Source organism: Sardina pilchardus, chromosome 9 (assembly GCF_963854185.1).
Source record: "Sardina pilchardus chromosome 9, fSarPil1.1, whole genome shotgun sequence".
Taxonomy (NCBI): domain Eukaryota; kingdom Metazoa; phylum Chordata; class Actinopteri; order Clupeiformes; family Clupeidae; genus Sardina; species Sardina pilchardus.
Genome location: NC_085002.1, coordinates 32977075 through 32991301, shown reverse-complemented (window position 1 = coordinate 32991301; position 14227 = coordinate 32977075). Strand labels below are relative to the sequence as shown.

The 14227-nt window shown below is 40.0% G+C and overlaps 1 protein-coding gene across 1 annotated transcript in view; it reads right to left on the bottom strand.

Moving 5' to 3' along the window:
- Positions 1 to 7642: 7642 nt before the first annotated feature.
- The window catches only part of LOC134092031 (E3 ubiquitin-protein ligase RNF123), a 96389-nt gene continuing 89804 nt past the window's right edge, over positions 7643 to 14227 (bottom strand). Inside the window, exons 39-40 of the mRNA XM_062544832.1 lie at positions 10960 to 11045; positions 7643 to 9760 (exon numbers count right to left, since the gene is read on the bottom strand). Coding sequence (XP_062400816.1) covers positions 9661 to 9760; positions 10960 to 11045 — 186 coding nt within the window. The 3' untranslated portion in view covers positions 7643 to 9660. The remainder of the gene's footprint in view (positions 9761 to 10959; positions 11046 to 14227) is intronic.

Below are 14227 nucleotides of genomic sequence, written 5' to 3'. Positions count from 1 at the left end.
GTCTGTGATTTCATGTAGCTAATCTCTCAAATCTAGAAGTCTCCTGATAGAATTCATGAGTTGGGAGAGAGTAGAAGGAAGGAAGAGGAGTAATTAACTTAATCTGATAACCTAATCTGATAACCTAACCTGATCTGGACGGGTCCACTGTATCTACACCAGATCATGACCATGATTGCATTTCCCAATACAGTTGTATGTCAATGTTTTACGAAGACTCTAAAGGCTCTACCTTACTAATGTAATTTACTTTCCTAGGCATGTGTGCCAAACCATCTCTTCAGAGTATTTTTTCATGTATAGGCTTACTTTAAGGATACCTTAAGAGGCTGAATCTACTTCAGACATAAATGCACAAAATTCACTCACACATAAAGAATGCACACATAATGTACATGCCAATGAACCCAGTTAAATAGGCTTTACCAGCAAAAGCACTCATATGGGGATACATAGAGGGTTGTGACTGAGCTCACAGGGGAATTGTAGACATGCAGAGAGGAGGATGTTTTGTTGCTCCACTCCTCCCCCAAGCCACCTGAGGACTATTAGAAAGCATCAAGGGAGTTCTGGATCACAGCCTCACACTTCTCAGTGCCACCGAAGCACATCCTTCACCCACCCACACACTCCCTCAAACACACACACACACACACACACACACACTCAATCCCTGTCGCTCATCACATGCACACATACTCATTTGCATACACCGTCTCTTCTGTGTTCCACACACATACATATGCTCATCCATAATCAGTATTTCCTGACATTTCTCTTTATATCTCTATCTTTCTCCCTCCCTCTCTCCTCTCTCTCTCTTTCTGTCCCTCCCTCTCTCCTCTCTCTCTCATGCATGCACACACACACACACACACACACACACACACACACACACACACACACGCACACAGCATAAATTAGCTGCTGTCCCGACCTTGGCCCCAGAAGCAGCCCATCACTCTCTGCCAATCTGAACGCAATTTCCAGCTGATTTCTACCACTGCGGGAACCTTGAAGCCGGGTGGGCTGCAGGGGCTGCTGATGAACAGGAGGTGGGTGGAGAGTAGGAGGAGGAGAAGAGAGGAATGGGGCTGAGAGGAGCTACATCAGCAACTAAAGAGAGTCTCCAGGAGACAAGACAAAGGAGCCGGCCGCCTGGGCCTCTCAGATTACCTCTCTAGTGAAGGCACTCTGCCCATAAGCACTGGCCTGGGTGGGCTCATAATGGGAGCAGTGATTGGACAATGCTGGGTCTACAGTTCCACAGCCATGAGATCTGTTGTGATGGGCTAAGACGGCTTCTCACATGGTACTATCCTTCCACTCAAACCACATTTAGATCAGGTTCCCTCCAATCCTATCAATGTCTACAAATCTAATTTGTGGAAATTATCATGTAAGATGTTATATAAGATAAAATTACTGCATACTGTAAATTACTGCATCACACTCTGGATTAATTTCGGGTGCATGCTTTGTTTCCATATGCAGCAACTGTGGTGCCTTAAAACAGTCAGTGACCTATTTAATGTAGGTTACATAGTAGGAGAAGGAAAGCGGGCCTATCATCACTTGTAATTTTGCCATGTGATGTCTGAGAATTGTTTCCTTACAGTTAAATATACTTCATTCATATACCTATCTCTAACATGTCATAATTCAATATCAACAACACATGGACCAGTGCTTAAGCTTGAGTTAACATGTAGGCCTACATCAGAGGTAGGCCTAAAGCCCAAATATGATCAGCTCAGAAAAATTCAATGACAACTTAGGCCTTATTAGGCCTATATTCTGACTAGCCTAGGTAAATATGACGTTCCACTTGGGTATTATTCAGATGCATTTGTTTTGCTTTCTTCTTCTTTCAAATATGATGATAAGCAAAGCATCCCACTATTATTTTGGGCATAGGCAGTAGCAGGGCCCAATGAATAGGGGGAAATCGATGACAACACAGGCACTTGATTGCCTTACACAACGTAGACTGCAAAACAAAACATATCACACCCTCTTGCACAAGTGTTTTACGTAACATCGATGTTGTATTGTTATACGGTGAAGTCAGAGAACAGCCAAGACTGATGCTTCTATATGTAAATGTTTACCGAACGTAGGCGAGCTGCACAGGGTTATTTCTTTCTCTCTCATTTATCAGCATGTAGCACTGTTGCAGAACTGATGGGACTAAACAGCTCTCTAGCAAAGAGATGCGATGCTGAGTGCGGTTCCCGGCTTCCTCCCACACGCTATACATTTCAAGGCTTCGCGCATAAACAGGATCAAATTCCCAACAGCCTTTAAAGGAAACGCTACACAGTTTTAGCACCTCCGGTTGGACTGGATTACAGCAGACCTGACAGAACGGCCAAGGATGGTGCAGGCGTCTGAAAATCTCAGTGTCCACCTCCCACACGGATGACTAATATGCTGCCAACAGAAGCACCACAGCGCCGCCTGCTGATTCTGTAAAATACTGTAGCCTACGCATTAAGGCACATGTGTTAGCCGTGAGTGTGTGCCTGTGCCACTTCAGTATTATTTTGCTTGTGGGAACGAAAGTGAGGGAAAGGAAAGGTAAGGGCAGAACAAATACAACATATTCTCTGGACGTAATTATTAAAGCCATGTGTGTAGGCACATTTGTCACTGGCCAACTTTATTCAGTAAAACAGAGGGAGTAGCATACACAGTTGAGATTTTAGATTCCAGGCATTGAACTGACACTCTGATGCTGTATGCTCAGAAATGCAATGAGACGGTAAGAATGAGTTGTCAAATAACCAGTAAATTGACAGTTAAATCCAATACTGATGCTCTCCTTTACAGCTAATGAGCTAGTGTTTTACATGCAGACACATACACATCAATACTCACTCAGCAGGTCTCATTGACCTTAGCCTGTCAATCCTCTGGCCAGCTAATGATCTTGCTGTAACTGACCAGGATCAGTGACTTGTTTTGACTTTATTAGATAGTCATCCATCAGGCTTGTTTAACGTTCCAGTAGACTACAGCATGCAGATCGAGGCTGCAGCAAATATTAGCCAGATAGCCCACGCCCTGACATTTTCAAAGAACATCATGGGTTCAGAAGCCAGACACCTTCCCCAGGTGTGTAACTTCTTCTCACTTTTGATAAACAAGTAGGCTACAATAATCACAATTCTTATACATGTTCTGTGGCAACATATGTCGATTAGAGATCTGAAACAGTGGATATACGGGTGGGAAGAAAACTTGCTTTAGGCACCTATTTCAGATGGTCTTCCAGGTGGATTTCAGCTCATCATAGTGCCACTGCAGCTATGTTGAAAGTAGCCTAATAGTTTATAATTGTTCATAAAAAAGTGCACACGGCCATTGCCTGATGAGTGATACCATTACAGGACTCAACAGTATTTGAAAGCATATGCAGCTCAAATTCACTAAATAGGCCATCAAAGAACACAAGCTTTATGGTTCTTCACCAGGAACACTTAAGCCACTTAAGTAGACATACAGCATGATGTACTGTCTCCATAAGACTAATCTGCTCTCACACTCTGAGCTGAGAGGTCAAGGCCGTTATGATGTGGTCAGCTAGCGATCCTTTCCCATAAAAGAGACGTATCTTGCGATGGCCTGAGCTCCAGGTGGTGCAGTCTAATGGTCTCCTCTCTCACCACAGCCGCCAACCACACACGTGCAAATGGAGGGGAGCATCAGAGAGCTGCTGATTAATGCAGCGCTCACACCCCCTTAGAGACATGACGTGGCTTCTAAAAGATGATAGGGTCCATTACAAGCCCAAGGCATAACGTCAGTGAGCCATTACAAATCCTTTGGGATGCTTAAAACCTGAATAAGGAGTTATGAATGAAACAATGAATTTAGATAACCAGCAGTTTGTGTACACAGATTTACACTTTCAAATGTACTCTGCAATATTCTGCTACTTTCTCCAGACAAATCAACATGCATTCAGTGCATTTGAAATGCATACTTGCACTACAAACTTCCACCATAAAATGTCAGCGATTCTTGATGTAGTGGGTTGCTCTGAAACTTGTATGGATCAAAGGCTGACATCTGCAAACATTTGTATCTGTAGCCAGTGGTTTGTCACCGACTCACTGCAAAACGAATGGAGCTGTTGGATCAGCGTGCTGTGCAAGGATCAATCATAATGCAATGCTGTACTGTCTCTTCTCTTTAAAGGCATTCATTGCAGTTGGTGTTCCCATGCTGCCTTGCGCGCAATTTGATTCACGCTGCTAAGGCAGTCTGGAAACTACCGCCCTAATTTTTGCCTGAGATAGGGGACCAATCACAGAACAGGGGGGAAAGCAAGACGATGATGAGCTATGAATAGACGCATTTGATAGACATCCGTGGCGCCCAATGAATGGATCTGGGCATTTTTTTCAAATATGAGAAAATGAACGTCTGGTTGCCAGACCACATCTCATTTGAGAAGTGGTAGGCGCTAGCCAGGCTATCATCGCAGTTCCATTTATTTTGTCTGTCTAAGGCCCAATCCCATTTCTACCCTTATATAACCTATACCCATTTATATAAAGAGATATAGGCCTATATTTAAGTCCTCTTTGCTGACCTTTGGCATAATACAACTAATCATTACAGTTTTTTTCAATAGCTTACACACATTTTCAAAGCTCTATCTGTTTTTTTTCAAAGCTCTACACACAAATTCAATAATTGCTCAAACAAAATGCAAAAGTGCCCCCATTTTTCATACAGTATTATAAACGTATGTCTATCATTTACACACAGTTACAGTACTCTACATCTGAAGCTCTTTTGTTTTGGATTTTTAAAAAATATTGCCATATAAGAGTGAAAATAGTAATATGCAAAAAGAACTCAATCCAATCAATATTGGAACCAAAAATATTTATTTTTCTGAATTAATCAGTTGCTGTTGTGAATTCAGTTTTGTACAGCACATAGTAAGTGTGGCATTTTCATTGGTTGTGTTTGAAATTGGAAATCAAGTTACTTCCTGATAGATGCGTGTTAGGTAGAGAATTGTGTGTATTGAATTGCAAAAAGTTAAAAGCTAAGTTGAAAACTGTGTCAAGGCTGACAATTAGTGTATGGTTTTGCTGAATTGATGTAGATTTGTGAAGTTTGGTTTTAGAAATTAGAAAGATTTTAGAAACTGTGTGCTACATAAAGGATTTGTGTGTAAGCAATTGAAAATAAAAACTGTAATTTGTTTAATGTGAACTGAAGAGATTGCACCCCATATCTCTTGAAGCACTTCCCACAAGTTGGATTGACTTGATAAGCACTACTTACATCCTAGAGGGAAAATGTGCCCAAACCAGCTCAATATGGTTGGGTACTGAGGCACTGGCTTCTCAATACAAACAGCAGTTGTGTTCTTTTACTCATCTTTCTTTTCTTTTTATTGGCCAATCTAAGAAATAGCTCTCACTCCACAACTCAAGGGTAGCATCCTGGAGTGGTCTCTTCACTGGTGATGTTGACACTGGTGTTTTGTGGGTACTATTTCTTGAACTGCTGAGGACCTACTTGTGTTGTACAGGATCTTAAGTTTAATTACCATTGCGTTCTTGCATGCCTTCAATGCTCAGCACAAGAATTGAGTTTCAGAATAAAGTTCCTTTGTCTCTGGATATTCTCAAGTCTGTAATCAAACTCACAAATTGCTGATGATCCAACTATTCCACTAAACACGCCAGTTTTGTCTCTTTTTAAATCGGCATATACGTTTTCAGTTGCACTAACATCATTGAAAAAACGAATTTATGTTCAATTAGTCAATCAATTTGGATTAGAAAACATTGGATTGGTGGTGGCTGATAATGGGCCTCTCTATGACTATGTAAAATGGCTTTTTGTCCATTAAAATAACAAACAAGAACATGAGTCACTCCAAACTTCACCATTGTTTCATAACAAAGGCTCTATTTACCATTTACACTAAATGGATACTGGATAAAAAGGGATTTGAAAAGAGAAAAATCTGTGTGATGGGATCAACATCACAACAAGATGAAAAGAAAGCAGCACACATGCATACTGAAATGCAATATTTCAAATCCAAATAGCAGCAGCTCTATGGAAATGCAGAGCTCTTCATTCAAGACTAGGCTGCCCCTTCAATTTAGGACACAATACTTAAACACTGATCAAATTACAATAGTTATTTAATAGATGGATTAAAACAAAAACACTAACAATTAATCCATCCAACATCTGAGAGCCTGATAATAGCTCCTGCCTTATTATTTTTATTTTAGCGAAGCAGAATCACCACATGTGTTATAATCATATTTCAAGACAAATCTATGCTTGTTACCCTTCACAATGTATCCTTCAACTATGTTACATTGAGATTCAGACACTGACTGGCATTATTGTTAATTTGGCATCAAATGAAAGCACCTGAAATGAACTATCCCACCAAAGCATATAATTTCACTGACTACCCATCTGTTTTATTAAAGCAGAGACTCTTTCAGAATGGCAATGAGGAAAATGATGGAATGACAGAACAAGATCATATTCTACTGTGACTAACTTTAGTGTAGAAATATGCTTAATACGCATTTTGAATATCCAAATGTAAAAAGGCATTACATAGATGTCGTATGTTGTTGTTGTCAATCTCTTTGTGGGAAATACCCAGTGTCTCAGTGAGTGCATTCATTTGAATGAGCATATGAGCCAAACTAACAGAAAAATGGTGTGTGAAGGATAAACACCAGTAGGTGGCAGTCTCGCTTTGTTTTGTTTTTTTCTTATCGAGATGTTTGTGCATAGGGTATTTTTAGTCGACATTAAACAGTGACAACCAACCACTCGAAACTAGATAAATTCAAATACTTACTCATTGTTATTTGATCAATAGTTGTGTTCACCTCAGTAAATTAAACCAAAAGGTGATTGGATCACACTATTCACCAATGGCTGACCAATGTGTGAGGATCAGGTTAGCATCAAGTGAAAATAGGTTTTGATAAGAGCACATTATATTAAGTGAACAATACTGTAGTAGGTGTAATTGTGTAGCCATTCTCCTAATACCTACATCTTGTGTTGCCACTGCAGATTATACAGACAGGCCAAACATGTGGATATTGATCATGGAGTAAGGTGCTATTGTGCTGCTATAAATACATAATATGGTGCAATCAGGTCTTGCCAAGGGCAAGATTACGGTGAAGTAACCCCTCTGTCTTTGCCTTTTGTCCTTCTCGCCTTTCCTCATTCTATTTCAGTGGGCAATCTATAGCGGTCCCCAGTGTGCTAGGCTGTGGCTTCACTTTCTATGCTGCTGATCAATTGCAACACAGAATGGAGGTACATCCATTCTCTCTCTCTCTCCTCCTCTTAATGCCTATCTATCCCATGGCATTGGTGTGGCCCTCCACATACTGTAGCACCTTGATGTGCATATACAGTACAGTATGCTACAATGATTCTCTATTATAGCTGGATGACTCATTTTGTAATTAATCAAAAGTCAAATGGGAGTCTTTCCCATTAAAAACACTACACATACAATTATTATTATTATTATTAATTAATTAATTAATAATAATAATAATAATAATAATAATAATAATAACAGCAATAATAATAATAATAAACACAGGACTTTGCATACTTTGGATAAATAATTTAATACCATTACACTTTCAATATATGTGCATTCTCACTAACAGTTAAGAACAAGCTGTCCTTTTCCTTCAAAACAAACAAATGGTAAACATAGTAAAACAATACAAACAGTCCATTGTCAATATATTGCTTTGTGCAACCTAAAATTCCCTTAGCGGACACGGTGGGAGCCTGAGACTGGGAACCCTTTCTGGATTAAATCAAAATTCACATAAAAAAGTATCCACCACTCACCAAATCAATTAATCATCTCAGAAATGCTTTGTCTCCTTCTCTCTCTCTTTATCGTACTCACACGCGCACACACACACGAACAACACACACACACACACACACACACACACACACACACACACACACACACACACACACACACACACACACACACACACACACACACACACACACACACACACACACACACACACACACACACACACACACAGATAAGAACTATACATAGGATTCCCAAATTCATTTTCATGCAGCCCCCATGCCAAGCCATACTACACTAAAGCACATCAGTGAGGGTCAAACTGTAATCGATCTGTGTATTTCCTAATAGCTCTCCTGCAGAGCCTGGGATGTCTTCATGAAGAGCACAAGGTTTATTTGGTGTGGGGAAAACACAGACTGACACTACTCCAGAATCCCAAAGGAAGGCCAGACAGGGTTATTTGTACATGTAAATGTGCTTGCATGTTGTCCATGGATGTGTGTGTTTCACCATACACACCCACTGTGTGTGTGCCTCTTCAATCCGCTGACATTCTACACCCAGAACAAGCATGAGTGCACATGTGGCCAATCACTACCTTGGCAAACACATTTAGTATCAGTAACATGAAAGATGTTTGCAGTGTATTGAGAGCCAACCGTTGGATCCAACTGTACACTTAAGATCATAGATGTTAGACCTAAACTAAATTCACTGGATTCCAGTTAGAATGTATGTCAGGGTATGAAGATTCAGGTCAGGTAGAAAAAAGTCCCAAAGAACATAAAACATGATTTAACACCATTGAGTCCTGAAGATTAATGAGCACCGAACAGCCAAATTAAGAACCAGCCAACAGCTCCACTTGAGCTGGCAAGATCAAAATGACATGTAAATGTGCCACGTGAGAGAAGATTGACATTGGAAACGCTGATGAGTATGAGGGCTATGTGGATTCACATAATTCTGTAATGAGCAGTGGTTCCTCTTCAAAGGCAGGCCATTTTTCAGACTCACAATCAAGAAGTGTGAGAGGCAGACATGATCACGTGTTTGAGAGATTGGTGCTCCTCCTGAAGCCATCCCCTTGCTATACAGTATCTACTGTACTGTAGCTGTAGTGTGCGTTCTGTTGAGTCAGTAGTTTACTGAAGCACTGTATGATGTCGGGAGCTGGGATGGGGAACAAGAGCCCAGACTGAAGGCCAAACAGCACTCAGGTCTGGTGATTGAGTGGAGCGGGGTTAAGCCTTCTACTGACAGCTGGAGCTTCTGGACACAATCCAGTGGTGTCCCATTAGAACACTTCCTCCCCCAGACCTTCCATCCAAAACCTATAATCCATAGATTCCAAGGGGAACCTCAATAGCAACTAGAATGACTTACTGTAATCCATCTTGATGTGTGATTACTGCAAGTATGTCAATTGAGACCGCTATACTGACATGGTGTCTTTGCACATCGGCATGAGAAGGACAGAACAGGAAAAGGCGCACACAAGTGTTTCCACTGTTACCAGTACAGAGGCTTTTGATTTCCTCCACTCAGGTGAAGGTAAGATCACAAATGGTCGTTGTTTCAGTTTGTCAGAGAGAAGGGTGTGTATCACAAGTGACGGTGAAGAGGGTGTGAATATGAGAAAGTGGTTATATGAGGTCTTTGGAGGTATGTCCTGTGCAGTGTAGTCAGTGCCTAGAAGCCGCTGCTGTTTATTGTGAATGGATATATGTGTTGGTGTGTGTTTGTACCCACATGCATGTGTGCATTAGATCTTTCTCTGGATGCTAAGAGCCCAGTGGCTTGACATAATCCTCCACACCTGTGATGGTAGCCTTGCAAAAGAAGCAGTCCTTGTTGTTCATCAGATGCTGATTGATGCAAGCTCTAATTGAGGAAGGAAAGGGCAAGAATGTTTAGGGGAAAAAAGGAAGAGGAGCACAGGCCAAACATACTGTATTTACAATCAAACTCAATCAGCATATAGTAGGAAGTACAGCAAATTCATGTTTTAATTTGTAATGTCAACAGAATGCCATAAAGATTGAATATTGTCCCTGCCCATTGCTTACAGTATACAATATACAGTATGTCCACACATCACTTTTAAGTATCCTCTGTATGAAGAATGTGTTTTATAAATGCTGTGCGCGTGTTATCAAAATCAATGAAGATGTCCTCTTAAGTTGCTTGTGTTTTGTTGATTTGCATGCACCTGTCAGCCACCATAGGGCAGGCCTATTCTAACTTGAAATGATCTTGGCATGGTTGTAATCAGTTAGTACTTACATGTATATGCTTAATAAAACAAAGACACTGCTTTCACTAAATATTAATGGCAGTTAATCTACCAGCTTGTCCTAACTGCATTTGAGCCTCCAACTGTCAAGTAGCATTGAATGATCACAGTCCACACTGAATCCATTAAATGTTGTTCTATTGTGTCATGTTTCTCATTCAATACAGCAGAACAACTGGAGAAAATAGAAACAGGTTATCTGATAAAACACAAAATGTTGCACTGTATTGCGCTGCACACTACAGCTTGACTTGCATCCAGTTAGGACATTCTAATTAAAAACACAGCAATCTAACTGATTTTGCATTGCATGCAGTTAGGACAGAGTGTATGTTTAGGGAAGCTTCTTGAGCTACTTGAGTAGCCTTTTAATAAAAGGCTATTTAAAATAGCTAAACTGTGGTTGCCTCCCACTCAAATTAATATCTTTCTCTGACGCATGGTTTGTTTCTGTAAAGTATCTGGGTGGTGATGCACTTCCACTTTTTACATGTGTCCAAAACGGCCCAGTTGGACAAAGGAAACACTTCAAATATTTTCCTGCAATTTCAGGAATATATTACTTTATTTTCCTTTCATTTTCCTTTCATTCCAATCATTTTATCTTTTTAGTCCTCATTTATTCTGTCATTTCTAAGTGGATGACCACTTAAAAGACAGATCTTTTATATTCATTAAATTTCAATTATTCAAATACAAACACAAGAGCAGCGGGGGGTGGAATACTCACATATAGATATGTCTGTATGTGTGTGTGACGTGCGTGTGTGTGTGTGTGTGTACTCACTTGCAAGACTTATGTGAGCAGGGCTTGAAGATGGCAGAGATTGAGTGTGCATAGCAGATGGGACACAGGTCCTCCTCGCTAGTGGGCTGTGGGACCAGACAAACCAAAACACAAGATTACAACTGAAACACACTTTGATTAGAACAATTAGAACCAAAAAGAATACTGTGCATACTGTGAAGCTATCCCAATCCCCCCACCACACTCTATGTTAAATGGGAACAACTTGGTAAATTTGTCTCTGGTTTGTCACAACAGTTCATTAATATCATATTGCAGGAGGTGGTGGTGGTATAGTAACTAAGGAATTGTTCTAAAAAGTACTGTAGTATCCACAAGTGGTAACAACTGGTTTCTACAATAAAAGTCTAAATATGTACATAAAGAAAACAGAAAATACATAATACATACAGTATATCTTGTTATGTTATCGTGAAGATGTGGAATGGTGAAAAAAAGTCCAAAATAACTGGCTGACATAGGCAGCTGGTTAGTGATATTACTGCATCCCTTTCAAGCTCCACAATTATTCCCTTGTCATTGAGATGTAAAACTGTGCAATTGTTCTATTGCATACTTTGGAAATAATTATTTTTGCTACAAAATGGATTTCTTCGAGGTAGTGCTTCTTTACGGAACTCATATGGTGCAATTAACCATTTCCAAAGACCATTTCATTAGTATGGTCAGTGACCTTCATGTGTCTTATTAATGATGCCAATGGTCTGGCACGAGTCTCCTGGAGCAGGGTGAGCTGATGCGTCTTTTAATGAGCCCTTTTGCAACGGGATTAGAATGAACAATTTGAATATCAATGTGTGAGCTTTATTGGCATTACATTTTTTTGCATGGCCAAAGCAAAACACATAATAACAAAGTATACTGTATTGCCAAGGCTTCATGTTAATGTTAATGTCCAGTTACTCTTAGAGGAATCAGGAGTCAAGAGGTGGCCAGCGAAATCAAGAAACTACGGTGGCCCTGAAGTGCAAAACACAATGGCAAATCACACAACACAACACAAATAAGACAACACAACACAAATAAGACAACACAACACAAAAAGAGAAAACACGGCCCCAAAGTGCACAACACAACAGCAAATCACACAACACAACACAAAAAGAGACAACACAACACAAAAAGAGACAACACAACGATATTAACCAAACGGAAAAGGTAGGTACCCTTGGGCGACATGAATCGTCACTGATTGGACAAAAGCTGCTCTTAAATAAGCAAATGAATGTGTGTATCCAGCTTTCATTTGACACCAATATTATGCTTCTACTCGAAGGGGTTCTTGTGTAATAAGGGTTCTATTGTCAGTATGCACCATTAAATCTTCGAATTATTTCAGCCTGCATGTCTTTTTAAATCTTTTAATGAATGTTACGGGAACTTTACTAGGGTTTATAAAGTAAAGTCGCATATTCATTCAAAGCTGGGGAGCCTGATTGACAGCTCTCTTGCCCAATCTCCTCCAGTTTCGAATATCTCGTCAACCATAGGTCGCAGAAAGACACGTGGGGTACCATTGTAACCAGAAGGATCTCACGAAAATGACCATAATGGTATATGACGGTATCTAGAATGGTGACAGAACTACAAGCTGTTTCACTTCCTGATTTCAATTCGCAGTCAGATGATTTGTTTCGAACTTGTTGCTTTTGTATGAGTTGGATTATACATCTACGAAACATATTATGAATAAAACAACGTGGATATTCCATTACTATGGGTTCTTACGGACATGTGAAGACCCAGCATGCTATTTTCGGCGGGCTGTACTTTACGTGTCCCAGTTCTTTTGTCAAGTGGCCCGAGGGTACCTACCTCTTCTGTTTGGTTAATGTCGTTGTGTTGTCTCTTTTTGTGTTGTGTTGTCTCATTTTGTGTTGTGTTGTGTGATTTGCCGTTGTGTTGTGCACTTCGGGGCCGTGTTTTCTCTTTTTGTGTTGTGTTGTCTTATTTGTGTTGTGTTGTGTGATTTGCCGTTGTGTTTTGCACTTCAGGGCCACGTAAGAAACCCTTCCACTGTGTTGCATATGTAGCATAAATTAGACAGAAGCAGTATGAAAGAGTAAGGATAACAAACCACTGAGTAAAAATGTAATGTTATTCAAATGGTATCATTACTCATGATAATGTCATTTGACATTTTACATTATAGAAGCATGTCATGTATGCAAACAGAGGCTATTTGATGCCAAATTTCCATACCTAGATTATTTCTGATGTCTGTGAGAATCAAATAACATTTAAATTAGATATGATATGAACTTAATTACCCCTTTTAGCATCTTGATAATGTATAGTGCTGTAGAAGTGCTGAATCATTAGATCATGAGTCACAACTCTCCTTTACAGTATCTGTTGCTTCATCTGCAAATAGACAAGCTGGGCTCATTCCATCTTCTCAAACTCTATCTGGAACTGCTGTTGGCTTTCTTTGTGCATCAATCTATCAGTTTCTTCCACCTCTGACTTCAGTGCACAGATTGATGCTCTTGCTGCCTACATTTTAATGATACTGTCTATCAACTCCCATTAAATGTGGAACAAAAATATGTTTTAATTTGGATTATACAGAGTTTTGATTATCCAACTGGGTGTGTTATTGGGATTTTATACATGTAATGTACGCAAATGTAATTTTGGTAATCTCACAACCTCAGCTCAGGCAACAGTGTGCGGACCCCCTCCCCAGACCCCAGGTTGGGAATTACTGCTTTTAAGCCATTGAAGTGCAGTGCAGTGCAAACATTGTGGGGGACCCCATCCTCAGCGAAAACAAACTGTAAATCTGATTTATGAGTTTTATGTATGTGAAGTCTGTTATATCTATGTGTCAATGCAGCACAGGTAAAACATTTGTTACGGAGAGAACAATGGCAATTCTTCTCTAAGCCAGCCTAGCTCTGCATAAAATGTTTTCATCTGCAGAGTGAAAATGGTGGAAATGATGGAAATGGTCACACAACCTTCCAGGAACCAGAAAAACTACACAAATATCAGTCATTCCATAACATGAAGGAAATAAGAGTGCATGTATTGTCTATAGCGTTTTGGCTCACAAAAATACAAACAAGAGGGCCTTTTTAACTGCACTAGGGACTAGACAACTCCAAAGGTCACAGGGATGATATAGAACAAGCATTAGAGAACATAAAGGAACAGATTGCAGCAGTGAAGTTGTGTGCACACAAAGATTGTGCTCTCAGCTTAGTAGACAGAAAAGGTCAGGTTGACAAACAATGACTAGTAA